The sequence below is a fragment of the Ptiloglossa arizonensis genome, chromosome 10 (assembly GCF_051014685.1).
Source record: "Ptiloglossa arizonensis isolate GNS036 chromosome 10, iyPtiAriz1_principal, whole genome shotgun sequence".
Classification (NCBI taxonomy): domain Eukaryota; kingdom Metazoa; phylum Arthropoda; class Insecta; order Hymenoptera; family Colletidae; genus Ptiloglossa; species Ptiloglossa arizonensis.
Window position 1 is genome coordinate 1,653,315 of NC_135057.1, and position 25,505 is coordinate 1,678,819.

A 25,505-nucleotide genomic window follows, 5' to 3' on the forward strand; every position below is an offset into this window, starting at 1 on the left:
AAGTTCAATGACCACTTTCAATTTGAAATTACGATTGTTACAGTTCGAATCTATGATGGAGAAAGATCGATGTAATTCTTAATCTTACTTTTAATTACTTCGGATTGTTAAAAACTGAGTTCTCTTATCACCTTACGTTGAACTACAAAGAGGTATTACCTGTTCAATGGTGACTTCGATTTTTCCGATAGTTAGATAAGTTCTTTTAAGAAGTCGAATGAAATCTATTGGCATTATTAGCTCATGGACACAATTATTAATTAAAACAGGGTGCGAATGGAGGACGACGAGATTTTTTTTTCGTAAAAATACACATGTCTGAGCAAAAGTGACAGAGAATAGGATAGCGAGGGGAAATGTAGGAGTAGTTCGTGCCGAACTCTTCAGCAGTCCTCGTCGCTCTTCGTTTTCCTCTTTGAGCTAAATTCTTTGTTAATTATACGATCGACTGCTTCGTCGTTAAATTCGAGGCTTGAATTGCAACGGACTTTTCCGAACTCGTTCGTTCAAATCCTGTTATACGAGTTAGGGATGGAAGGGGGTGGCTTTTTATCTAGTCGGAACGCAAGTGAGAAATTTGGTGTTTTAAACGAACGCCGTGTCGAGAGGTTAAAAACCATCTTCGGAGTTTAACGCGAATAATCCCGATCATCCGTACGGGATGCAAAATACATTATATCAGTATAAAACACCGCTCTGAGGCCAGTGTATCATCCACGAATCATAAATTATTGTCGGTTTAATTTTCACGTAGATTAAGGCGGACGAGGAAGGATAATAACTGGCCGTTCATTTTCGTTTTTAATAAACTTCCTTCGGGGGCTTTAAATTTGATTTTAAATTTAAATTTTCGTTAAAGCTTAAGTGTACGCCAGTGTTTTAACATGCCGCAGGAGTTTGCAAGTATCTACCACAATATTACGAAATGAGTTTCTTTTTTGAAGGAGGCGATAAAGTATACTGACATCGATATATTAATTTATCGAACGCGATACATTGTGACGTGCCACATTGGGAATTTAGTTTTAGTTTTAATTTGGAACAAGTATACGTATTGTGCAGAGTATTATGTGTTTGGAATTTCTGTTGTAAATGGAGAATGTAAGGAAAAAATTGGCAGGGTAAGTTTGAATATTTTTTCTAGGGAAAATGTGCAATAAAATGTCAAATGATATAGGTGACCAAAATGTAATGTAATAACCGATAAAAGATAAACGATAGTAAAAAGAATTTGATAAATATTAAAAATATAATTAAGCAACGATCGAGGTTTCGAAACGCTGTCACTTTACTCCACTTATAATACGTATCACATTCTCTTTATATTTTTAATACCTTAACTCGATGGTCTTGTACATTACAGTTTCATATATTGTTAAATATATTATATCGAGGCCTTTTTCGCACAGTGTCGATAAACCAATGGCTTTTCGGTAAAAAATACACGGTTATTCGCAATTAATTCAAGCCATGGCATTCTTTTTTCAAACTTTTTCCTCTTCCATTCTTTTCGTACACCGCTTACTACCGGATGCAAGCAAAAAATTACAAAAACATTATTTCATTTTTTAAATAGAGTCTATCGAATATTAGAAAGCGTAATCGCATATTTTCTTTGTTCTAGAACACACGAAACAAAACAATGTTTTGCTCCAAGTTTTTTAGCGGTTGCATAATTTATTTTAGGTGTGCGCAAAACGAAGCGACTGTTCCTACTTTTTCGAGTATCGTCCAACCACGCCACGCATGAACGAAGGATGAAACAGCTACGCTGATTCTTCGATGTGCACGTCCATCCGTCGAAAGTGAAATACCTATTAATCGGTGATGAATTCAAGTTATAGAATCAATATCCACTTTCAAGGCGAGACGAGGCGTAAGATCATTCTTCGCGAAGCCGGAACAAGTTGGTAAATTAACACGTCTAATTCCCGTACACAGAGTCTGTGTGGTCGATGGAAGTTCCGATCGGTCCAGAACTGTGTACAATCCGCAACGAGTTTCCACGCGGCAAACTTTCCTGCCAGAATCACCTTCAGCGTTGATACGGGGACGAGACAGAAAGTGAAATAGAACTGGAAACGGAGAATAATCGATGAATCGTGGCTAGGATTCAATACTCACTGTTACGGATAGCGATGGAACCAAGTTCAATATGTACTTATAAATCTAAATCAAATTCAATACCCAACGTTCACTTTATAAAGTTGAAGTTTTACTTGTAAGATATGACGTTCGTACATTGTACTTGCAAAATATTTAATACTCATAAACTGATTTTGAATCTTCAAACGAGTATTTGCAAGTTTCGAAAATCAGCTAACGAGTACCTCGGTATTGAAACGAATCGATCTTCTTGCGAGTAGCAAGAGAATCATGAAAGTTAGAAGTGTACCATTATTTAACCGTTTTAGGAAACTTATACAGAATTACTTAGTGTTCTTCCGTATTGACAATTATTTCCTCTTTACCGCTTTTTTGGTAAAACTGATGAAACAGATTGTCTCTACTTTTGCACTCTTTATACACGAAACCGTTGATGCAAATTTTACGCTTCTCGCAAATAGATGTCAATAGTTGAACTTGTACCACAGTATTCTGATTTTGCCCTGATGAATCTATTCCTTGTAATGCAAATAATATAGCAAACGGAATGTACAACGATTAAGTGTACAACGTTTGTTGTACTTTGTTTTGTCGGTATATTTGAGGATCAGTAACAATATGTATCGATAAAACAAAGATCAATGGCAATATTTTTTAGCGAAATAAAAACATTTATCCGTGATTTCAACATGTTGTTGTATAAACAGTGTCGATGATGCTTGGTGTCGGTGAAATTGTGTCAATGAAAGAATTGTCATTGAAACGATTATCGATAATTTAAAGGTAACCTGAAAAACTTATATTCCATAAGTATATAATTATGTAACCATAGTGGTACCACGTTTACATTATAGAAGAGCACGTGGATATCATGAATAGACAATATTAAACGTAGTTATTCGTAAAGAAATATTTTCTTTTTTATTTTAAACATGTTGTACCTTAACACAAATTAATGGCAACACTCCAGACTTAGGAGATAAAAAGTTTAGAAATGAATTGTTTAGTGATGTACGAGATTGATAATAATTACTTGTGTAAAAATTAATACTTAATTTTGCTGTAAAAGGACATTTGCAATTCTTAATATTTTATTCTTATTCATCGTCTACGGTGCGTCGAGATGAACATTTGGCTACAGCAAAAAATAAGTGTGAGGTGAAGGCGAGTTGTTGTTGAAACGTTGCTTTAAACCTAACCTAAATGTTGAACGAAGTTATTCGTTTAACAACAACCGAATGAAGTTTCTTCGATACAAAGGTTGCAAAATTTTCTTTTCACTGTTGTACATTGAACGAGTAGAAAACAAGTTAAAAGTAAAAATCACGCTTTTGTTCAAGTTAAATTTTTTTCGTTCTACGGTATCGTAAGGAAGGCATTATGGAGCAAGTGCTAAAACGTTTGTTTTCGCCTATAGGTACCGTTTGGTTTCTATTACGAACGAAGATACTGGATCATGAACTTGATTCCTTGTCACCGACTTCCTTTTCTTTCAAATTAATCAAGTAAAAGTATTTTCATTCTTGTGTTTCGAAAATGATAATTGTGTATCATAGGCGACAGGACATGTTCAATTACATCTGCTATGTTTCATTTATTGTTATAAAATAATTGAGATAATAATATAATTACGTCAAAACGTAACTTTTATTTTCATACGTAAATATGCGAATACGCTGGTATAAATAATGTTTGTATAGTGCATTGTCTCATTTTAACAATCGTTGTTTAATATAAAATATTAAAGAACAGTAAAGTTGATTTTCCTAAATTTTGTTATGGCTGATAAGAAAGCATTCGTTTCGATAAATTGGTAGAAAAATCAATTTTTTATTCGCGTATCGTCATGATTATTCCTGTTTAAAATAATAGCGATCAACTAGGTAAAGAAGAAATGAATTGAATTCTCCCCTAAGCGCAAACCACATTAGATGTTTCTGGAATGAAAGCAATAAAGTTGTATCATATGTGTAACGTTGCGTGACGCAAACATCGCGTTGCAGAGCTAATATAAACTTTACTACTTCCACGTAAGAGTAGGTCTGACAAAGAATGAGTCATACTACTATAGTCGTACATAAAATCTTCAATGCGCCCGAATAATTAAAACACGAATTTAATCTCGTGTGTTCTCTGCGTGCAGAACCAACGCCGCAGTCGTGTTTATGTAAAATAAGTTCATTAAATCCTGCGATTAAAGCCGATGCTGTTACTGTTGCTGTTGTTACTGCTGTTGCAATTTTTTATTCTTTGGAAAAAGTGAAGTCGATAAGACGAAATGTCGTTTCGTCCTACTGAATTATAAATGAATTAGTTTATTTGTTCTTTTAATTTTTGACACAAGAATGTTATAAATAAAAGTAAAACTTTGTAGAATTTCATTTTTTTAACGATTTTATCTTTTCATTTTGTTTAACTAGGAAAACAGATAAAATGAGAAGGTGAATAGCAAACTGATAATATTTTTGTTTTATAATTACATGTATTAAAGAAATGGTAAAAATTGGACAAATATTCTATTTCCAGCCTGAAAATATACAGTTTAGAATACAAATACAATACAATGAATTTCAAGGAATTAGAGTCTTACATTATAAATGAAACAAATTTTGAATTGTATATTCAGTGCTGTTTAGTTAAGTATAAAATAATAAAACTGTTACCGAGGCCAGTGCTTTCATTAATATTTACACAATATTTCGTACTGACTTTTAAATATTTTGTATGGGTTACCTTTCAATTACTGACAACTATTTCACCGATATTCACTTACTTGTGTCAATAATCTCATGTTAATTAATAAATTAAAAATACAAATACATCGTAATAATTTTCATCATTTGCCTCATAATTATTTTGTATAGGGAAATGTATCGTACATTGTTGATAAAAGTCGCGACCGATGAATTGACAATGAGTGTCGATAACAAATATTTATCGATGAAGTATGTTTCGATGAAAACATTTATCGCTAATTAAAATGTGTTGGTATATAAACAATGTCGACGAAACTCGATGTCAGTGAAATCGTGTCGATGAAAATCGACATTGTCTATGAAATGATTGTCGGTGATTTAAAGGTAACCTGTTTTGCATAGCCATTGAACTACATTGTTTGTAGCCTATACCGAAGAGTATCTCGGTTATCTTTCGACAAATTTATACCGTCGTATTCATGAATTCATTTAAATTTATTTATGTAGCCGTACAATGAGTTGAACTAGTTAATCGAACTTTATTTCACGATTCAGCGTATTAAAGAATATAATTTAAATATTATTTTTCAGGCTCGTTCTCTGATGTATCGAGTCTCGTTCCAGTGCGGTACTTTCGAGTGCACTTCGAGCCCCCTTTTTCAGGTTCCGTGGAATCGCTGCATCGTATGTTTTCATTGACGTAGCCTTTCCGGTTCATCAGCTTTCGACCTAGAAAAAATTCCATGGGTACTTCTTCATCCTCCGCATTTGCCAAACTCGAGTCAACGTACAGGATCGAAACCTCCGTCCGAACGAAATTTTCAAAATACCACAGTACTTTGTACAGAATCGAAAAATATTCAAAAATAAGCACATTACACGTTACTTTGCTCTTTCAATAACAACTTAAGGTTACTGTACTTATCGGAAACCTTCCATTATTGAACATTGTTAATACTTGTTCCTTTTATTAATTTTAAGCCCGAAGTATTACACATCCATTGATTATCGTTACTAAATAGACTTCAGAGTTATAACATGGTTGTGTTTTGTTTGTATTCACATGTATTTGTTGCGTTGCAAATCAGATGTAACCTCGAAGAAAAGACCGACACAGGAAATGACTCGATTTTCTAAACTTTGTATTTTAACAATCAGAGCTTCTTTAATACTTTGTGCCTTAACAAATATTTTAATCGATCAGGGTATTTCAAACGATACACACGTAACATGTACCAGTAATTGCTGCTAACGTAGTTGTTCCATAATATTCAACAATTTTCAAATTAGATTTTTGTCGTGTATGTGTCAATCATTCGTAAAAAACGACACAATTTAAGATTTCAATTTTTATGTTTCATATTTTATAACCGATAAATGCCAAATACAGAGTAGTTTTATCAAAATATTATACATAAACTTGTTCACACATATTGTATAGATCCATCAAATATGATACGAAGAGTCCAATAATGACAATAATTTTTGTATATTTTAATATATCTATGATATTTTTATGCACATGTATATGACATTTAATTTTGTATTTTTCGACGTTTTTTTTTTCTAAACGAGTTCTATAAATAATATTATTTATCAAGTATTTCTTATTTTAACAATTGTTTGTTTCCTTTTGGTTTGTACGTATATCAAAATCATAAAAAGAATAGTATATATCAATTTATTGATCTTTCGGAGCAATATTCCACAATTTGTATTTATTAAATTTCAGTCTTAAATACCAGGCTCTTTTCAGGTATGTATCCAAATTATAATACAAGTTTTAAAAAAGTGTAAAAGTTATACATATAACAATTTCTCTAAATTAAATGCCTACCATTAGATGCAATATTACGGAGTATGTATATATATATATATAATAATGATGATGATGATGATGATGATTGGGTAGGTCCAATAATATTCCTCGTTTTAGTTAACAAACAATTAATAACTCATATAATTTTCGAAATAATTCTCCGTAACATCGCAATTTATAAAGTGTACATAGACATTTCCGACCGTTCATATTAAACGGTATTTAAATTACAAAAATCGTTATTTATATTTGAATAAAACGAAACTTGAAAAATGTCGTTCCTCTACAGTTTTCAATTATACATTCTTCGTATTTTGCGTTCGTATTTAGTTAAATAAACGGTCTAATCGTTCGCAGTACGTGTTAAATTTTGTACGAAGCATCAAAAGTAGCTGTCAGAGTTATCGTCATATTTTTGTTGCCCTCTTAAAAGAGAAGGCTCTCTTTTTCACGTCACTCAGGGTTTGCATTTTTCATTCAATAGAAATTGACTCATTTCATATCAAATACACCGTGTGTCTTCCACCCTTCGTACGTTTGTAGTTTACAGAAGGCACGACGAGCTTTCGCGACTGGCTTCGATACATAATAGAGTTTCGGTGAAGTGCGCCTTCGGGAGCAATACTCAAGATTCGAATTCGTGACGGATCTTCGAAACACTTTCTATTGGAACGACAGCGAGTTTCGTGATAAAGATTTGCAATTCCGTCTACCAGCTGCAACGTCGCGGGCCTCCGTTCTTTCATTTTGACGTCTACCTCGCGCGACGCCCGCGACGAATTTAAAATCTGCCCGACGCCGAACGTGATGAAGAAGTTTTTGTAGCTGGCTGAACTTTCTGCTCTTTTTCACCTTGGCTGCCATTATGCGATCTCTCCGAAGTTGACGTTCCGTCGAGCCAATCGTTGAGCAGATTTTTTTCGTCGAAGATTAGGCCTTGTTGAATAAAAAAGTGTCGCGATGACGATAACAATTGTCTGTTGAATTCGCCAAGTGGTTCCCTTAATTTCAAGGGTAAATAACTGGGGCCGGCGCGAGGAGTTTTAACGACTCGATACGATGCCGGGATAATAAGCAGAATTCATTTACGCGGTACGATAGAGTGGTGTCGGGTTTGTCGCAATAGTGTTTTTCAAATTCGTGTTGCTCGAAAATTGAACATTTTTAAGGATCTGGGAATTTAGGAGTGACATTCTTAATTCCCTTTCGGAACTTTGGCCAAGCGTGTACGGTATGCCATGCATTAACGTTTGTCTGTTCGACATCGTACTATTTTGTTTCACATTCTATCTTATCGTTGTACAAATTTTTAGTTACATTCGTTACAGAGATCAATCGGTGTACGTGTACGATACGAGATATTTAATTATAGGCTCGTAATTGCGCTGTTTAACTTTGCAAGTTAGGCGTCGCACACGTAACGCTGAAGGAAAGAAAGAACAATCGCAAACGTTCGAATCGCTCGAGGATGCTCGAAACTTTCGCGTTTATAATTCAATAACGACGACAAGGAACAATCTTAACATTTTCAAAGTATATTCATAAATACGTGTACTCCAGAAATATGTAAACGCTCAAAATTTCGATTCTTCGTACACAATTGAATGCGAATTCCGCGCCACAGTGCTCGGGAGTACCGAGGCGGGCGCCTATAATTTCTTTGGTCCGAAGATCACGAATTATAAGTGAAATATCCCCCCGAGCGTACCACAGCCATGGAGGTGTTTGACTTAGAATAATTGGCCGTCTCGTCGTTATCCGAGTCGGAGAGTTAATAGGTATACGAAAGATACTTAGAACTGTCTCCAGCAGTTGTAAGGATGTTCTATATATAACCTTTTAAGATTAATACGATACTGCGCCGAGTCATTTTTTCCTTACGATCTTTGCATCGATCGTTTAAAATAAATAACGATATTGCAATATAATCGAGAGACGGAGCGGTATAATATTTCTGAAAAAACGATATTCGAATGCAAAAACAGGTTATCTGTGTGCTCGCTCGGTTTACGATTATATAAAAAGATATAGAGTACGTGTTCTTGAGAAGTACCAAATAGACAAAATAGACGAAATAAAAGTTCTCGAAAAACATAGGAAACACAAAATAAATGTTAAAAACATAGAAAAATGTAGAGTAAGTGTTCTTTGTGTTCCATTGATAAAAATTGTATTATACAATTGTTCGATCGTAAAAGCAATCGCTGATAAGTTCAGGATACGATATTCTTATACGAAAAATTGATTTATTTAGAATAATAAATGCGATCTTTAAATCGCGAAAGTGACCCTAGCTGAAACAAAGTTATATTTATCGTAAGATTTCTCCCGAATTTCTTTAACCTAGAACAACAATTGTTATATTATGCTTATAATATAAGCCTGTAATATATTCTATAACACAATTATGGATATATAGCTAAAAATATAGGTTTTTCTGTAATACAATTATAGATTAAAATATGTCACCCTGTTGATGAGTCATGAAAACCGAATGTAGGTATTATCGAGTCCCTCGGAAGTAGATCGAAGAGGCCAATGGATCGAAATCGACGTCTTGCTTTAAAATTCGAAAAAAAAAGAAAAGAACGACACTAAGTTCCAATTTACCAAAACCGACAGACGCGTTTTTCGAATGTTTCAATTTCCCGTCTCTAATCGTTTCCCGACGCTTCACGAACTTCTATGAATCGGAATCGCTTCGGTGCGTCTCGAATTTCGACTCTCGTTGTACCGAAAATCTCGTGTAAAGTGCAACTCGTGAAAGAGTAGTCCCATTGTCCGAAAATTCGCTTACGAGTACAGGGACGTGTCCCGATCGGCTCGCACAAGGGTGGTTCTGCGTTCACCCTTCCACGAGTCATCAATATTTGCTCAAGGAATCGACACAATGAACTTTGGACACGCGCGCGCATCGAGCGGTCCCGATCAAAGGGCAAGACACCGAAGAAGAATAATGCAATTCCATTTAACGGGAAACCATTCTTCTCTCTCTTTATCTCCTCCGTTGCCCCTCCCCCCACCAGCTCCCCACCCCTCTCCCCCACCACTACCTACGAGAGCATTTTCCCGTACGCAAAAGCGCTCAGCGTGCTCGAAACGTGGCCGCACGGACACACCCTGTACCACGACACGCTCGTAAAACCAGCCTGTATCGTTTCGCTCATTAACTCGCCTCAACAATGACCGTGGGTGTCGGCGTAGTACGTCGAGACCCTTTCAACTCCCGCCTATCCACACCCTTCTGGTGGTGGTAGTGCGCATACGCGGCGACCACCGAGTGAGGCGGTTCGCGCGTAAAATCGCGCCGAGCAGCGGCAGCAGTCGCGCGTAATACGGCGCGGGGTGCGGTTCGTTGGTTTTCGTTGTCTCGAGAGACCTCGCCGACACTTTCCTGTCGTTTCTCTCCCCGTTTTACCTTACTTTTTCGTGGGCTGCCCACTCTCGCGATCCCGATATCACGTTTCTCGCACTCGTACGGCAGCGAGCATCGCGCGGACGCTGCGTTCGATTCTCAGTATGCGGCGCGCGTGACAATAACGATAACCAGGAATGTGTTTTACGGGGGACCTATGTGCCTTCCTGCTACTGGCACTGACACTGTGCCAGGGCCCCGGCCACGTCCAAGCGAAGAACGATAACTGTGAGTAAATCCGTCGCTCGTCGTTACCACGATTCTATATCAACGACGATTCGTCCACTTTACGTTGCTTCCGCCCACCGAGGAGATCGATTTTCTCTTTTTGTTCGACAAGTGGTTGCGAGAACCGATGTCACGAGTATGTCGTTCCCTGGGCTACGCGAGTCAGTCGGGACGATACGGTTTCACGATGGGGTGTGCCGGGATTAAACGTTCGAACTGTGCCGATATATTCCACGAGCGGAAACTCGAAGAGGGAAATAGGTTACGCGAACAGTGTATCGCGGAATGCTTTGAAAATCGGATAATGGAATATAGCGCGATATTTTGCAAAGTGCAAGTTCGAACGCGTATTTCGACGATGTCCTCGCGAACAGGGCCGAGGAAAATAGGTCACACGAACGGTGTAATGTGAAATAATTTATTGGAAAATTAGAAACGTAATATCGAGACGATAAAACGAGTTTTCGAGCGTGAATCTGGATCGAATAAGTTGTCCGTCTAGAAATTGACACGGTTCGATGACTTACGATTAGATAATCGATAAATGTTATTCTCGACGACGAGCAAATTGCTCGGAATAAATTCGACCATCTCCGAGATCGGTGGATCTTGTCGTTGGATTTTCATGTATGGTAATTTTAAAGCAGAAATTGTGTCGAGCACGGATCAGTAAACGATATAAAACGATGGATAGAATCAATATTGTATTCGTTGAAGAGACGAAACTTTAACTATGTCTCGTGTAACGAGAATAAAGCTTCAGCCAGTTGCGGTCCCTCGAATATTTCTCGTTACGACAAGATTTATTCGTCTATATCGCATTTTCTCAGGGAAATCGGAAACCTCTCCGACGAATTGTGAGAGTTCTTTTGCTCCGATTACGAACCCAAATACCGTCCATATTGATTTTATTTTACTGAGAAATTCGGGTCGCTTCGATTTTTTGGCCCTACGAAAATTTGCCAATCATATTCACGCCTACGATACCGTTCGTTCGCGTTCTAAAGAAATTTTATATCTTGTACGTCGGTGTTTCGAGCTAAGTTCGAGCTGTCGATAACTTTATCGAGAGTGCTCCGTTCGACGCATCGTTGATTCGTGAAATCTCGATGCGATAATGTAGCACCAGCGAAACACGAACTGTAACCTTCGAAGATGAAACAAAGTCATAGCTGTTTCTCCACTCACAATCGGTCCCATAATGTTCTAATTGAAACGTTTTAAACGCTGCGTACATAAATCGAAAGTTGAGCAAGTTGTTATAATTTATATCGGTATTTATTAAACATAATTGAACCGAGCATTCTTTCGGTTTTAGAACCACTTTTCATAGCAAATACGATCGTAAAGTACATCTACCGAAAAATATTAACGTATAATATTACTAGGAACGGTTTAAACTAAGAACGTAAAATTGTTCATAGATTGTTCCTGTGAAACTGTAGGTAAGCACTGCAACTTGAAAAGGAAAATCTGTAAATATGGTGTTAAATTTTATTACGAAATGTAATCGTCCAATACGAAAGTACCAGAGTAAGGTATCATTATAAAAGTGTTTTCATTCGTAACAAAGGACCAAAAAAATATCGTTATATACTTATAAGTATCAATTATATTTGTGATATTTTAATATATTTATATGCGACATTGTAGTCCGTTGAAGTTTTCTCATCAAGGAGTCCAACAAATATTATTAGTTTTCTGAAACTATTTTTAATTTTAATCGATTTAAACCATATTAGAAGGTACGTTTGTGTGTAGAACTTATATATATTTAACTAACTCATCGAGCAGTCTCAATCAAGTCTTTATCGACATCATCGTCGTGACAATTACACGATCTGCAATTGTTTCATTTATATAACGTATTCGATCATTTATATTATGCGTTTAACGTATTTATAAATTATATTTCGCGGTAAATTATTTATGTGGTCTTATTAACGTATTTATAAATTATGTACAATGTAATTTATTATGTATGATTAATGTATTTGTACATAATGAATTTTACTATACAATTTATACACAAAACTCTCGTGTATTTCTCTAAAAAGAAAAAAACAATATATATAAAGTAATGTTTTTAAATACAAGAGCGAAAAATAATACAACGATCGTATACGTATTATCAAATTGTTGATCGTTTCAACTGGACCGATTATATTTGTAAGCGCATCGATCAACCTCGTCAAATTATTATTGAAACGTTTCCTTATCTTCAAAAATAGAGAATTGTTATAAACAATACCGTGCGTAAAAAGAATCACGTTAATCTGAAATCAAACGTCGTCGAAACAATTTAATCTCAATACGATTATCTAGATTTTCGCATTATCTACGTCACTACGATGTGCAAGGTGTGCTACTTTCACGACCCACGGTATGCGACAGGAATGTATCGAAATCAATTGGTCAACCGGTACCTGCATCTCTAACCAGCGTGCAATACGTTTCGGTGGAAAATCGTTATCGCGTTTAATCGTCAAGACGGATTTCCATGGATCTCGAGGAACTTGGCCGGCCATTATATTTGCCCGAACAAAGCCGTCCTAAGCGCTTCTTTCTATCTGTCGCGATTAAACATGCCCCGTCATGTGCATTATCGCGTCGCGTAATTCCGTAAAGGTACTTTAAGCGAGGAAACAGTCGGAGGTGGACAGATTAACGGGTGATACGGGTATTTTCGTTGGATGGGAATTTTCCTCGCGCATTGCTGTCGAGATTACGGTATTTTCTACTCGCCGGCCCGTTTTGGCGGTGGTAGCCATAAGCCAATCCTGGTGCGATCTATTCAACAAGATTTACGGCGGCATCCGCGACGAATACGGCCAGAGCGATCCCGAGATATTTGTAAGCGCATTTGCATGTATGATTATCCTGTGCAACGACGATGCGATCGAGTCGAAACGACTAAAATATTCGCGCCCCCTCTCCCTCTACCGCGTAGATGGCATCGATGGAATTGCGAGGCCCCGAGAACACAAATATTGCTCGTCTAAGACCCGGATTCCGATGAAAGATGCGCGGAGATAGAAGGACTCGACATAAACGGTCCACGAAGAATAGAGGGGAACGATTGTTGCCTTTTCACCGGGTCTCTCGTGATTGTTCCTCTTGTCGGATCAATGGAAACTGGCGGTTTCCCTTATAGCCCTAAAGATCCTAGAGCTGGGACATACACCCACGGAGTTTAGAAACAATTTATACGTGTATATGTATCAAGTGTAAAGGAAAGTTTGGTCATTCTTTTTTTTTCTTTTTTAAGGAAAACAAAGATGATTATTTTCACTTATTTCTTAAAATTTATTCTAAAATATAATTTACCTTGTTAGTCGAGGGAACATTTTGGTAGCTTCTTCACTGCTCTGCAGAATAAGTTCTCGCTTTTTAACGCGAGAAATGTTTCCACTGTCGTTGTAACACATTCAAAGATTACGTATTTATTTCGATCAAAAAAGTTCTGCAGAGATCCGAATAAGTGATAGTCCGATGATGCAATATTGAACTATCTTTGATAGTTATTGGTATTCCTTATCGCATCTAGTCTAGCGTTGTCACAATGAAAGATGAAATTTTTTGTTTGCCACTTGCGTTGAATTTCTGTCTTCGAAAGCTCAAGTTGGGAGCACTAACGATCCGAATTAACAGTTTCGTTTTCTTTCGGTAATTCATAGTAGAGTATTCCTTTGCGTTCCTATCAAAATCACAAAATAAACTTTTTTTCACGAACTCCCGCTTTTGACGTTCACGGTGGCGTTTTACCATGGTACACATATGTTGTTTTTTTCTCTACATTCTTATACACTATCCACTTTTCATCTCTAGTAGCTAGGCGGTCCAAAAATGGTTCCCCATTTTGACAGACGAGATTCGAAGCACATATGGAAACTCGGTCCATTAAATGTTTTCCGCTTAATTCGCGTGGCACCTAAACGCTGAGTTTTGAAACAAAACCGAGCTTTTCGATGTGTTCTAAAGCAGTTGTCTGACAAATTCCAAGTTTAAAACCTACATCTACAGAGGTTAACGTTGGATTTGTTCGAATCATACACAGTAGCACTCCATCGTTGACGTCTAATAATTTTCCCAACCTTGACTCATCTTGCAAAGAAAATACATCCATCTTTGACAGGTTACAGCTGTTACAGTAGCCTCTCCAAACACTTTGCACAAGTTTCTTTCTGCTTGCACCGTCTTACTGCCTTTTTGGAACTCGTAGAGTACGCAATGTCGTAAATGCACTTTATCTTCAGCTATGTTAATGATACAAAGGGGTTGACAGAAACTGAACGACAAACGCAAAGTGCTCCTTAAATAGTCTTGGAGGGTTCTATCTGTTCCTTCTATCTCTTTTTGTTCAAGTCCGACTACTGATCTACAACTTAGAGCGCATACAAAAGTAGGTATAAAAAAAAGGTAGAACGTTTTCTTACACCTAACAATTGTAACGTGACTTTTCAACGTGGTGCATACTTTTAACCATTTCTAGTCAATTATTTACATCGTCGCGTACAAAAGAAAGTGCATTTTTCGGATGAGAAACGTCGTCGTAGTAAAAAATCAACGACAACGTATTACTCGTAGAACCAGCGAAGGTACACCCTCTTTTGTGCAATTATCATTCTAATCTCGATCCAATAAGAAAATCGATATTCGATATTTAAATTTGTTTGCATTATTGCACCAACGAAATCACGGGGATTATACCGCGATAGGATTTATGAATGTAATCGATGTACCGAAGTTTAGGAATATAATTTACTAAGATAGTAAAAAATTAAGAAACAGTGTAATACGTTTATTTTTGCCTACAATATTCCAAAGTACAGTGAGTTCTCGAGTTATGAGGTCTTGAGTTACGCAAATTCGTAGTTACACGGTCGTATTTTCAATTATATTCTCATTTTGTATACATTATGTAATATATTTGATCAAATATTTACAGATCCGTTATTTTTACGAATTTTAAAAAAATTCTGTGGACGTGTACTTTCAAATCTTTAAATTATAACACCTTTAAAGTGCAAAAACTTGACTATCCCCTTAAATATGGCGGAGTTCTGTGATGATAACATTCTCATCTCATTTATGGCACATAGTAACATGTGGTTTTTCAAATTAAATAGTTGGGATTATGTGTGCTTATGCCAATTAAACATGTTGGATATAGTGAAAAACATATTTTATAGTTTTGACTCTTTAGTATAAACTCTTTTCAACATGTATAAAGTATATCGACATAAAAATGACAGTTACAAGAGAGAATAGGAAGACCGATACAATATAATAATGTTAAAATATATACGCAAGTTCCAAAGATACGAGTTTTTAAAATGCCTTTATTTACGTACCGATACATGGTTTGTTCAGTTCGAACGAGAAATTCAGTTTTGTTTTCAGAAAAACACTCCTAAGCCATAAAGTTGCGATTTCCAAATTTCCAAATTTAATTAAGGTAACGAAAGTTATGTTTACCAAAAATGTGGAATATTTCCGTGGATTTATTATACACGTTGAATAAAACAATATTGCATCGAGTGTAATACATTTCACGCAATAATGTAACATCCACTTTTCATTTAACGAGACATATAATTTTTGAATATTTTCAATAATAACTTGTAGTTTCGTAACTTGTAGTTATTATTGTAAATTAGCAACCCCACAATTATTATGGGCAAATTATGCAGGTAACAAACTCCCTAACGTATTTGAATATTATAAACTCAACCTAGTTTCCGGAACATGTGCATTTATAGATTAAATTAGGTCATCCGGTATATGTATGTATATCGATTGAACGCTTCATTAGATTTTAGTATTGTGTTGCAATTAAATTTGAACTAAATTTTTCTTTTAATAGCTGCTTCAATCGGTGTGAAAGAAAATAGTTTTGATCATACGGTATCGGAAAAATCATTTTTTCCCTCTTTCTTGTTGTACTTCTGATTCCATAAATGTTGTTCAACATATATGTCGTGAAATAATCGTTATAAAATGCCAGCTCAAATAGAGCTTTCACGGGCTGTATATTTGAAAATAAAAAAATAATTTTACACGCAGAATATGAAAAATTGAACAATGCGAGAAAATTATTAATGGTATTACACTAAAAGTGATAAAATATGAAATTATTGGAGTCTTCGTCGAGACAAATGTTCTAATCCATTTATCGATTTTAACGCACGACTGTTTCTCTGTTTTCAATTGTTTTCTGTAATAATTATTTTCTCGCGTATCGAATATTGTTCCGAGTTTCTTATCGATATTACATATTGAAGTTTACGTTTATTTTATTATCGTTTATTAAATCTGCTATTAACGTACAAGATATTTCATTATAAACTATTCAAGTGGTTTAATGTCAGTAACGCATTATTGGAAATATCTTGAGAGAAGCATTTGTCCTATATTTGCCTGGTACTGTACATTCACGGAGTAGAATTATTATGAAATACATATGTAGGTCGAAAATTAATTATGCGCGCCACAATCGGACTCCAGTTCTGCACATTCAAATAGCAAAAGGTATTGATCTTTCATGGTTTCGGAAACTTTTATTCTTGTTAAAGTTTTCTTTTACAGGATACGTAACATTTATTATTTTTCAATTAAATTGGCTCGAAGTACGAAATTTTTGCAAGGTAACTATTACCGAATAAATACAAGTACCCACTTTATTATTCTTAATTCTCAAAAGAATTTTTCATATATTAACTTTTTTACGATTATACTTTTCTACGATATACTATTTGTTCTAATTGTTTATGTTCAAATAGGATTCAAAATTGTTGTCAAAACAATTAACAAACGAAAGTCAAACAATGCTTGAATATTATATACTCGTATTATCTAAGATTTTGGATCGAAGTAAACAAAATTATTATTTGCAATGTTCAATTAGCGATTATATCGTTTTATAGATATTTTAATAGACAAAGTGCCTAAGTATAATTTGAAAAGGAAATAATTATGAAAGAAAATTCGAATACATTTTTTATTTGTTTCGTAAATAATCGAAAGTAGTTTGAAAGAAATATCCGTAATATTTATCAAAAGTTTCGTAGGATATTTAAATTTAGATTATTTCAATTTCGAAGATTAAGTTTGTTTTACATCAGAAATTTAATTGTGTAATACGTCCATTGTAGTTTTCGTTACTCCGAGTTAGTTAATTCACAATAATGAAAGAAAACTTTTCCCATCGAATAATTCTTGTTATTTCAACAATTACGTAACATCGTAAAATATTTCCATTAATCTTTTTAAACTCTGAACTTTGTTCATTCTTCTCAAGAGGTACCTGCCTGTTTTAACGATCTTCAGGTTCTAACATATTAGATACAAAGAACCTTGTTTTTTAGTTCAAGCGATTATAATTTATTCCTTGCTTGGAAATTCGTAAGACAGAGAATAAAGTTACTTAGACTAAATTTGTGTCTAAAATAAGTGGTCGTTAATTAACAATCGTGAACATACTTCAATGAATGTAAAATTAATAACGGTAAATAAAAAGTAACGTCTCGAAAGATGTAAATTTTTATCGTTTCATCTCGTGTGTTATATTTTAATCGACGAATATCGTAAAGTACACGATTCGTCGTTAACACTGTAGTTTTTGGCGTGTTAATATTATTAGTAAAATTGAGCGGAGAATCGCAAATTGGAAATTTGTAGAACATTTAAATGAATAGAAATCGATGATGGTTCGTGCTCGTGTTACGAAAAAAAGTTTATTAACGTAAAAGTTGATTCAAATATTTTAGTAACACGTTTTCGACTCTAGACGTAGAGTTTTCTTCGATGTACGATAAATTTTTATTAGAATTTAAAGAAATAGAAGGTTCTATTGGTTAAATATAGTGGGTAGGAAGAGGGAAATAATAATAACTTTGGAAAATAATTACTTTTGTTAATTACACAGGACCGAAGCTTGTATCAGTCGGCCTACGTAGGACTTGCGATTGAACAAAATTAATCGAAACTGTCCACGTTCCTTTTACTAGTGGTATTACGGGATTAGGCTTTCTTTTCTCCCCGCAATATATCGTATTTAAGGTAATAGAGGTATAATTTAATTGTTATCTGAACGTCTGCTAGCAGAACTCGTCGATAATACTTAACAGATCCTGCCTTGGACGCACCCATTTCGTTGGATGATGCGCGAATCTTTGAACTTTCATCCTAAATTTATTCAACATCGTATTTACACCATTAACTTTCGTGAAAATCTTTGGAACAAACAGATCGCATAAAACGAGGTCCATGGAACCGTAACTACAAGGTAGTGCGTATCTAACTAACGAAGTTTCGCTAAAAATTCCTACAAGATACCCTATTTTTTCCAATGTTTACGCAAGATCGGTAGCTACGAAATACGTATTATTGGAAAAAGTGAAATAAGTAGGTGATCTCGTGTCTAAAATTCCAAAAGAATGTCTAGTTCGTTCCAATGCCTGTGCAAAACTATCACCACCGCTTCTTACTTCGTAATGGTCGTAATACTTACGAAGAATCTTGTACAGTGCAGCGCGACGGTGAACTCGGCTAATGCGATTACCGACCGATATATCTCCCTTCAACTCATTATTTCTCTTCGACGCGTCCGGTACAAATTCAGGGAAGTCGAATGCAATCCACCCAGAGGAAGATTTATTTTACGCTTCGCAATAATCCGATCGCTCCACCCCGGGAGGAACGCGCAGAGGGTTTCGGGAACGCGGAAAAGAAGCGTGTGCAAGGTCCTCCGCGCAATCTGATCGGGCACGGCGAATCGGATTGCGCAGTTCTCTCCTACCGAGCGATATCTACGGACGGTCCGTTTCCTCGCGTCGATCGTCGGGCTTGAACTTTTAAGAGCATCCCCGTTATGCAGCGATAACATTGTTTCTTCGTTCCACGGGCTTCGTTGTTCGTGGACTTAGATAAAATCGCGCTACGGGGATGGGGGTTGGGCGGTGTTTGGCAGAGGGGTGGGGTGGGTTCGAAAGAAAACTTTCTTGGCGCGGCCCATAGCCCCCGCAGACCGAAGTAGTGCTCGGAGCCAAAGTGCTCGCAACTTAATATGATAGCGCTCGGTTGCCGCTCAGACGAGCCGTGGTGTGCGCTCGAAGAGAGAGTAATATTGATCGACGTAGCGGGCTTACATCGTCCCAAGAGGGAGCGAGCGGGAGCACCAGAAAGGGAAGTGAGCGCGAGGGAGGGTCGCGCTCGAGGGTGCCACAGGAAGGGAGGACGAGTGGGCGAGAGCAGGAGGAGAACGACGAGGGGTAGCGGTAGCGCGGTGGTTGCTGGAGGGTCGTAGGGCCAACGCGCACGACCATGGCCAAAGGGTGGTCTCTCTTTCTGCCTTTCTTCCACCCTTCTTTCGAGCAGTGCCGCTCTTTCTGCGCGTCCCGTTTTCCTTTTTCCTCCTATTTCCCTTTCCTTGCTGTTTCCCTCCTCAGCCCCGTCTCACCTGGTTTGTTTTGCACGCGACTTTTCGTGGAACCCGAAGTTCTTTGTTGTTTCGTCTCAAAGTTCCCTTTTGAAAGCCCGTTTCTTCGTACGGCGCACGACCGATTTAATTTTTTTTCCCTCTGTTTTAATCTCTCTCTCTCTCTCACTCTCTCTCTCTCTCTCTCTGTCTCTCTCGCTCGCTCTCCTCCTACTTCTTCTCTTGTTCTCTCTCCTTAGGCTGTGCGTTCGGTTCGCTGGCGTGCCGGTTTTATTACACCGGAACTTTCGTCATCTTTATTTGCCTTCTGGAAATTTAATAGTCTCGTTCCCGGAGTTGCTTTCGGGTCTGCGTTCGAGGGGTCGGAAGGAGCCGCGATTCGAGTCGGTGGAACTCTGTTCTGTTTCGTTGGCCGTTGCCACGGGGAAGAGCAGACTTTTACGGCGTGGCTCCTCCGCCGTTTAAGGGTTTTACGATTCGGGGAGGGAGAGGGTGGACCGGGTCGATGTTTCGGGAACGACGGGAGGAGCGGCGGTGCGAATTTACGCGTCGCGCTCGCGTCATTAATATCGGCAAATACCGTATTTCTGCGTCGATTATGCGTTTCCCCTCTCGGTATACTCGTAAATTATGGCTAAGTACGCGTGTCCATCGACCGTACGAATTAAACGTACAAAAGCCACCGGACTGATAACTATGACGAATGTCCGCGTTTGTTTGTTCTCCGTTTCAAGGCCTCGCAGCTTACGAAGTAATTAGCGATGGGAAGCCATCGTTGTGAAAGCTCGGTGTGGCGTTTTGGAAAATAGGAATTATCGACGATAGAATTTGCGGGTAAAATGGAGGAAAATTTCTCTGCGTTTCGATCACAAGCTTTGGATCGTATTTAGGAATAGGATAATTGATCTAAAAATAATAATTATCATCGAATCGTAAGCGTACACCGAAAACTTATTGTTCGTATCGGAACGCAATTAATGCGACGCGATTGGTGCGGCGTAAAAATTTAGTTCTCGGTCCTTGATTCGAAAAGTTAAAAAAAAAAGAATAGTAATCATACATTTTCTTTTAACGAAGTCCAGTATTCTAGAAAGATCCATTTTATTTCGAAAGAGATTTACGATACGAAGGAAGTTATGCAATCGATCAATTTTTAACCGTTAGTTTGCATTTTTCAAAAATACATCGCAAATCTGTTCACACGTTACAATACGCGAAATAAAGTTTTCTAAAATTCTAAAATTTTCTAAAATAGAGTTAAAATCTAATCTCCTCGGAATTCTGTAATTTTCAATTTACTCGAAAATTCGATTTCAAATTAATGACAAATTCACAATCGCGAAGAAACTGATTCGTGCACGTGAAAAGTTGCATTCGACGCGGTACTCTCTACGCATTCAAAATTAATATAAACCAGCAGTGCGTGCAAGTTGACAATGTTCCAGCAATGTTCGTCGGGGGTGTATCAGCAACAGAGGAAAACAGAGAACATTTTTTGGAGTGAAAAACCTTTTCGGGCCACGAGCAAAATTTGCGTGGAAAACAAAAGAAAATTCTTTTCATCTGCGGAATATTTAGCCTCCTTGTAATTTTTCCTTGAGAGAGGATACTGTTGTTTAACGAACTAATTTAAACCAGAGATGAAACATTTGGACCGTCGAATCTTCACTCGACTTCCTGGAGTTGTACATTGTAGTATTCTACTTGTCGGTGGTTATCGCTGTATAATTGTTGCTTTTTGAAACAAGGAATATTAACATTTTCGAATAATGTGTTCCGCAAAATGTGGACTTATTTTGCAGGGTATATTCGAAGAATAAAAATAGTAATAAATGTTTGTGGTCGAATGAGTCATTTTTATTTTACACCGATTGTTTGCCCATTTTCGTAGAAAAAGCTACCAGAAATACTCGCGTGCAGTGTTATTTTCAAAAAAGTATAGAGTCTGATCTAAGAATCTGAATAAAGTAGCCAGAATAAATCTATATGCGACGAAAGTCATTAAAATACGGAAAACACGTGTAAGTTAGAGACAGTTACTTAAGGTACGTGTTGGTACGAATGTTTTCGTTATTTTCGTGCACTAAAATATCTAAATAATTCTTGAAAGCCGTTCGAAAATCGGCACCTCGTAAAATTAGTTAAATGTAAATTGCAGAATACTGTGTCGCGTGTGCCAGATCGAAGGTAGACAAATTAGAGAACGAATTATCGTTCCGTTTCACAAATGGGTAAACGGTGTAACGTGAACCGAACACGAAGTATTTCTGGGTGTGATTCGACGTGCGGTAGAATTACATTCGAATAGGTAGAATATAGAGGGATACGATGCAACGATGTGCTTTCTGAAAAAGGGAAAGGTAGCAGCTTGAAGCTGGAGGTACTAGCTTCGATAAACATTAAACTGCTAACATATGGTGTACAGGTGATTAGTTCCGCTACGATACATTTAGATGGAAGATAAATTTGTTCTGTTTCACCCCCGTTTCTCGTTGTAATTACAAACGAAATATGTAGAGTGACTGCGGACGGAAGAGCTATTCAACCTTTAATGGTCAATATGTGATCGTGACACGCGTCGCGGTTATTTATTGTAGATTTGACTATCTTACGGAATTGAATCGTTTCTTGATACAGAAAAGAATACATATTTTAGCAATAGGAGAACAGTTAAAGTGTGTATCGTTACTTTTATATTGCTTTGTATGTAAAAATTTCATCTCTTCTATAGAAATAAATCAAATCTGTTGGTAATTTATTTTATGAAACAAATAAACGGTTAAAACGAGAAAGTAATGGTAAAAAATGGAGTAAAATCGGATCATACTGATTGTAAACACAGACAAATCTGGACTAATGCAATATTTTAACCTTTTTGTCATTATTACTCACGTAGTTTGTTTAATATATAATAGAAATTCATGAAAGGTGTTGGAATTGTTTGAATGAAATAATTAATTGGAGAAATAAATTATCTCGTTTCGTCGGGCGTTTAAATCTTTCTTATTTCATCGAATGTTTGTTTTAGATATTTAGGTGTTAATTTGTTCTATGAAGCAAACAATTATTATCTGAATTATTTCTTTATTTGATTCCTATTTAAATTATCATTAAACGTTACTTTATAGCACTTTACATAAAATTTCAATATTGTGTTGATATCTTACGGGTATTGATGTTTTCACAAGGTATTGAAAAACAAATATATAAATATGTACATAGATATATACTGTCAGATGCAGAAATCTATATGAACCTTATAAATTTGGAATATTGTGGAAAATACAGCAATTCGATAATTATGTAGGTATTGACTTGCTTGTCAGTTAAACTTAAATATATTTTGAGAAAGTACTATTTATTAAACTATGTATATAAGGAAATATAAATACATGTACCTACACAGCATCTTAGGTATATTAAAGTTTGGAAAAATTATTTCTATCGTACTAACATTCTATTGGTCCTCTGTTGTAAATGTATGCAGGGCACTGTTCGCAATTCTAAAGGAAAAAATTGAATGGTACGGTAATGTCTATTTTTCTACGACTTCATGTTTTTCATAAGCGCAACGATGCACCCGAAAAATGTAAATATACTTTTTTTTATCAAATGGGTCACGTATTTCTTTTTACTTGTATCAATTCCTGGAAATATTCTACGTAAAGAGGAATTAGAGTACGATGTTTAAAAATCAATATTCAATATGTGAGATACCTCACATTTTCGCTTACTTTATTAAAGACGATGTTCGAACGTTCTACCTTCACATAGTAGTAATCATTTCATATATCGTTTCTTTATGTTTTTTTTATAATGGAATTTATTTAGTCAGTGTTTATGTTTAAAGAACATAATTTAATTCATTTTTTTCGAATCTTCTACAGTAACACGTTGAAATAAAATTTCTATACCAACTTTAACAGGTCGTTATAAAGGGGAAGCTTCGATATTCGAATTCATGGCACCATATTAGATGCGTATAAAATTTGTTGAACAATTGAAAACGGTTTAAAATTTTTGAACTTTTTTTAGAAAACCGTCTTTACTTTTTCCTGATGTAAGAGAATTTTTAGGGGAATTAAACTCAGAGACATAAAAGTAGAGAGTTCAACTTTCAAAATGATTTCGATCAAGTATCCGGAAACTTTTTAATAGTAGTGTATATCGACATAAACATCGAAAGCTATAATATCGATATTACTGTTACTATTTTTTGTATCTGATTCCACAGAAGATAAGTCGCTTGTCGATTCACAATTGCAATTAATTGTTCCATAAGAACAACATTTCTTCTTGGAAATCCATATCTTCCAATAATTCTTTGTCCTTAACAAAATCAAAATCGTTTAATATTTGAAATATCATACGCAAGAAATAGTCATATATTAATTTCAACTCTTTTGAAGAGGGTGATGTATTTCTACTGTTAATTACATTTAATTTTCTCAGTGTATTGATTGCACATTTCATAACACTTAGTATCTTTTCTTTTTCGCACTCTATTATTAGCACACTCTCACAATTGTATTCTTCATTGGCAATAGAAACGTTTGATATCGATGATTTACAAACTGCTATTTTTTATAAAAAAAAAAATCGCGATTTTTATAAACCGATAGCACAAGTGTTTACTAGAAAAGACAACGACAAAGTGAAATATCTTGTGTTAAAATATACCTGCATTTCACAAGTCATTTTGGATTTGTCCAAGTTAGAAATTCAGGTAATCAAGTTATTATTTTCATTACAGACTTTACCCCAACGTAAGTACCTACAGTGACTTCAAAATTTACATGTGTGCGTGTAAAATAAAATAGTGCATATATAGAGACATTTTTTGTCCATAGAAAATTTTTTTAAGAAGATGAAATTAAGTCTCGAAGCTTTTAATATTTATTTTTATTTTTTTTTAATGCAACTTTTCTTACGATATTTTTGCAACAGAATGATAGAACACTAAAGACTGAACATTTTTTAAATGAAAAGTTTTGCTCTATTACGCACTATTACAAAGTTATATTTAAATAATCGAAGAGAAAGTGGCACTGTAAAGGCTAATTTCAGCCTTTCATTTTTTTTATAACCTCTTAATCGTACGAGATACAACAAAAATGTTCTTACAAAAAATGTTCAATTTTTAGTGCTGTATCGTACAATTGTGAAAAAAGTCCCCCAAGAAAATTCTATTCAAAATATGAAGAAATGTTGAATTTTACCTTCTCAAGAATATTTTTTGTCGATATAAAAATTATATTATATGCAACCGAATATGCTCTACATCTATCAAACTTTTATTAAAATCAGACTTGTGCGGAAATTTCTTTATAATGTAGTGTAGGAATACTTTTTTGATTCACTGTATGTGTCCGTATATAGGGGGTCTCATACAACCCAACTGTAGTTATAACGTGTGTGTATTCGGTACGGATGAGTCATCTACTGTATAATGTTGCGACGGTAACAGTCTTGTGTCTACAAGCCATCAGACAGAAAGTACCAATACGTAGTGTTATAGATTACAATTACAATACAGGCAGATTGCACAGCTTATCTTCTAACAATTAATACGTCATCAAAACTTACATTCAACATCGACCACCCCTTTCAAAATGGAAGGAAGTGGTTTTCATAGGAAACCCACAAAACTTGAATGACTATTTTAAATTTGCTCTATCAGATAGTAGTAATTTCAACTTTCGGTATCCACCGGAAATGGGTTATTCATACCAAAAGCCGAATATTTTAAAGGAAACATGGTATTTCTTTTATATATTTTAATTCTACGCAAAAAATATGAAA

At 35.8% G+C, this 25,505-nt stretch overlaps 1 protein-coding gene across 2 annotated transcripts in view; it reads left to right on the forward strand.

Annotated features, from left to right (window-relative positions):
• The window catches only part of LOC143152172 (uncharacterized), a 450,848-nt gene that overhangs the window by 208,107 nt on the left and 217,236 nt on the right, over positions 1-25,505 (forward strand). Inside the window, exon 1 of one of the 2 annotated variants that reach the window (XM_076322001.1) lies at positions 10,087-10,264. The exons of the other annotated variant lie outside the window; for it this stretch is intronic. Coding sequence (XP_076178116.1) covers positions 10,174-10,264 — 91 coding nt within the window. The 5' untranslated portion in view covers positions 10,087-10,173. Of the gene's footprint in view, positions 1-10,086; positions 10,265-25,505 lie in introns of those variants that run through there. 2 annotated transcript variants of the gene reach the window in all.